Source organism: Rutidosis leptorrhynchoides, chromosome 2, assembly GCF_046630445.1.
Source record: "Rutidosis leptorrhynchoides isolate AG116_Rl617_1_P2 chromosome 2, CSIRO_AGI_Rlap_v1, whole genome shotgun sequence".
In the NCBI taxonomy this organism is placed as follows: Eukaryota; Viridiplantae; Streptophyta; class Magnoliopsida; order Asterales; family Asteraceae; genus Rutidosis; species Rutidosis leptorrhynchoides.
Window position 1 is genome coordinate 411,006,678 of NC_092334.1, and position 3,934 is coordinate 411,010,611.

Consider the following 3,934-nt stretch of genomic DNA (forward strand, 5'->3'; position numbering starts at 1 on the left):
TAAAAAAACTACGGTTAAATGACATTTTTCAACCTGTCACTCCACACTTTCATCCGATTCGCAAACACGCAAATAAAGTCACACAAGCGATTCGCAACAACGCAAGCACAAACGCAAACCCTCTTCAATTACTACTACCAGATTCTCCTCCTTCATCATCTCCACCACCACCTAACCCCTCTTGCTACCACCGTGACTTCTTATACTAGCCTACAAGGGTTTTCACGAAGTATTAGGGTTTTCACGCAAAAGAAATCTGGTTTTCACGAAGTAATCAAGCAAATAATCAAGGAATCAAATTTGCAACGATGGCAAGCACCCAGGTTAGTGATTACTTTGTTGTTTATGTGTGTGTTATCTGTTTATTTTATCTTCGATGCGAATTGTATAAATGTGCACACCAACTGCTCGATGAAATGTCTGTTCGAGGTGTATTTGTGTTTAACGAAGTACAACCGTTGTTTTATGACATGCAACTGTATTTTGGGTTATATGTTCGAGTGAAACATACATTAACTGCTCGTAGAATTAGGGAAATTGACCAGACGCAAGACCTAGTTTGCGTGCTTGCGTACGCAAAGCTACTGGACGCAAGGTTGTCTTTGCGTCCTTGCGTGTCCCAGAAGCTTGTCTTTGCGTCCTTGCGATGGTCAATTAAACGGACGCAAGTTTTATCTTGCGTTCTTGCGTCCTGTTACTTTCTGCTGATTTTATTGTTACTTATGCAGGGATTTGTGGAAGGAAAGTTAACGATGAAGAATAAGTTGAGCGTTATAGGGGATGTGAAGAAGGTCATGACTGAGAATCAAATTAAAAAGTTTAAAGAAACGTGTTTCGGTCCATGGTTAGATCTAGAATACTTTGGTAATGATCCCGGGCTTGTACATTGCATGCTCCAACGGAAGAGTGTGCGGCCGGATAGACTAGATAATGTTAAGTACCCCGATGAGCATGAGGATATATGGTTTCATTTCCAGAACAATTTTTCGATTAGATTTGGTCGCCGTGAATTTTGTCTTGTTACGGGTTTTTTGTTTAGTAGCCGGACGGACATGGCACATTACATCCCGAAGAATTATGACGTCCAGACCGCACCTATTAGACGACGTTTATTTAAGGGTTTTAAAGATTCTCAAAATGTTTTGATTAGTGATGTTGAAAAGATGCTTTTAAAATCTGATCACAGCAGTATTAGTGACGATGATGTGGTGCGATTAGCAATTATCTTGATTGTAGAGAGAGGTTTTATGGGTAAACAAGGGATCCATGTTGTGAATAAAAAGTTTTCATGGCTAGTCGAAGAGTTATCGCGTGTTAATCAGTACCCATGGGGGTCTCGTATTTGGGAGCCAACTTACGAAGCGGTTAGTGAAGGTTTTGTTATTCGTGAAAGCCAATTAGAGAGTGAAAAGGCGTACACTTTGGCGGGATTTATGTGGGCTTTCAAGGTAAATGGTTGAACATTTGTTATTTAATGTTAATATTTAAGATGTAACATAAATTAAATTAATTGTTTTTTATTTGTAGATTTGGAATCTCGAGTCTTACCGTCGTACCATTAAACCGTTTGCAAAAAAGACTGACAAGAATGGAGTACCGAGGGCTCTTTTTTGGAAGCGTTCATCTGCCGAGTCATTTGGAATGTCTGAATACCTTAAACTCCTACATATTCAGGTTAGTTACATTTTTAAAATGTTAGCCTATCCTAAATTGTTGCATAGTTTATCTGTTATCTGTTAACAGACAGGTTCTGTTATGGGCGCAAGGTATCCCTTGCGTCCTTGCGTGTGTTTTTATGTAGATGCAAGGTATACCTTGCGTCCTTGCGTGTTTTTTTGTTCTTCAACGCAAGAGTTGTTTGCGTCCTTGCGTACGCGGTAAACTTTTATCTGTTTACATACAGGTTCTGGTATGGGCGCAAGATATCACTTGCGTCTTTGCGTGGGTTTTTAGGTAGAAGCAAAGTCTACCTTGCGTCCTTGCGTGTGGTTTTGTTCTTCAACGCAAGAGTTGTTTGCGTCCTTGCGTACACGTAAACTGTTATCTGTTTACAGACTGGTTCTGGTATGGGCGCAAGGTATCACTTGCGTCCATGCGTGTGTTTTAAGGTAGACGCAAGGTGGACCTTGCGTCCTTGCGTGTGTTTTTGTTCTTCAACGCAAGAGTTGTTTGCGTCCTTGCGTACACTGACGCAAGCTTTTCTTTGCGTCTTTGATTATTGGTTTCTGCTAATATTCTTATTTGATAATTATTTAATATGAATAATTAATTGTAGGATGAGTGTCCCAAGAAAAAGAGACCTTTTCGTGGTCTGCAGCCAACTGAAACAGAGCAGAGTTGTCAATGGTGGATTCAGAGTGACGTGTACTTTAGAGGAGGAAAGGTACTAGAAGATGAGATCCAGGTTGAGGTCCAGGATGATGAAGTTGATACAGATGATCCAGTTGTTGATGGGTCTGAGCAGACACACCACAAGCATTCAACAGGAGATGTTCATACAGAGGGCCTTCACGATGTACACAATTTACATCGTATGTTAGAGTTGTTGACAAAGCGGGTGGACAAACAAGAGAAAGAGTTAATTGATTGCAAAAAACTTGTTATGCAACACGAAGAACTTTTATCGCAACAACAACAACAATATCAGGTACATTGAATTGAATTGATTTATGTTGATTTATTTATTATTATTTTGGTATTAATTGAATTGATTTATTGATTTATTTATTACTTATGTTATTTATTGTGTTTAGGATGATGATATGTGTTTCAATCGATCTTTGTCTGATAATGAGACTGAAAGGCCGTCTCCAATGTACATTCGACGTGGAATCAGAGAAAGAAAGCCAACTGGTGTATTAAGGTCCCCATTCACAACACCTGGGTACAGAAAACCCATTGAGAAGGTACAGCCCAGCAAATTAAAATAGTTGTATGTTAAATTATTGCAATAAACAATGGCTATTTAAGGTTGTTTTCTGTTACTGTCACGGACGCAAGACATGCCTTGCGTCCTTGCGTGTCGCAAGAGTGTTCTTGCGTCTTATCTTCTAGGCACGCAAGGTTGTACTTGCGTCCTTGCGTGGGTTTGTCGCAAGGTTGAGTTTGCGTCCTTGCGTATGTTTGTTTACTTTGTTGTTTATGTATTTTACTCAGTTGTCAAAAGATGTGATTGAGAAAGTGGAAAGCATGAATGCTGTAAAGTTAGGGACTGAAGAAGATCAAGGTCAACAACAAATTAATGAGGATGTGGTACCCATGGACACAGATGCAGCAGCAGAGGTGAGTTTGGCTGGCGCAAACCATCATTTGCGTCCTTGCGTCCGTTATCTTTTAGGCGCAAGGTTGTGCTTGCGTCCTTGCGTGTGGTCTATTCCACACACGCAAGATTATGTTTGCGTCCTTGCGTATGTTTGAATTAATTTATATTAACCTTGTTTCCCATAATTATTGTAGGTTAGTGTTGATAAGCAGCCTGTTAAAGTGAGTAAGAGAAAAAGAAAGGAACAAGACTGGGCTACTGAGGAAGAAATTTGGGGGATGATTGACAGGTTTATAAATGATCAAGGAACTCTCCAACCACCGCCACCTAATGCCTGGAGAGATGGTAGAAAGCATGCAGGTCCAGTAAAAGATCCAAAGACAATGATTGAGAGCAAGCAAGAGACGCGTTGCATGTTCATCTTTCAAAATGAGCAATTCATTTTTATAAATCAAGACTTTTGGCTTCGATTACTGGCATTAGGGCATTCTGGTTATTTGGATAACTTGGTAAGTTTGTAAGTTTGTTATTTTGTTATTCTTTTGTTAATTTTATATAATTTTATACAATTTATAAATTTTACTAAGGTTACACTGTATATGTTAACTTGTTATATTTATAGCACATTGACGGCTGGGCTACATTTCTGTTGAGATATCGTCAGAGATTTCT

General features: G+C 39.3%; 1 protein-coding gene across 1 annotated transcript; it reads left to right on the forward strand.

The window, feature by feature from the left end:
- Positions 1-265: 265 nt before the first annotated feature.
- LOC139889143 (uncharacterized) lies at positions 266-1,460 on the forward strand. The gene is made up of 2 exons (XM_071872110.1): positions 266-323; positions 729-1,460. The coding sequence occupies exons 1-2, from the start codon at positions 309-311 to the stop codon at positions 1,458-1,460; spliced, it is 747 nt and encodes a 248-aa protein (XP_071728211.1). The 5' UTR covers positions 266-308.
- The last annotated feature ends 2,474 nt before the right edge of the window (positions 1,461-3,934 follow it).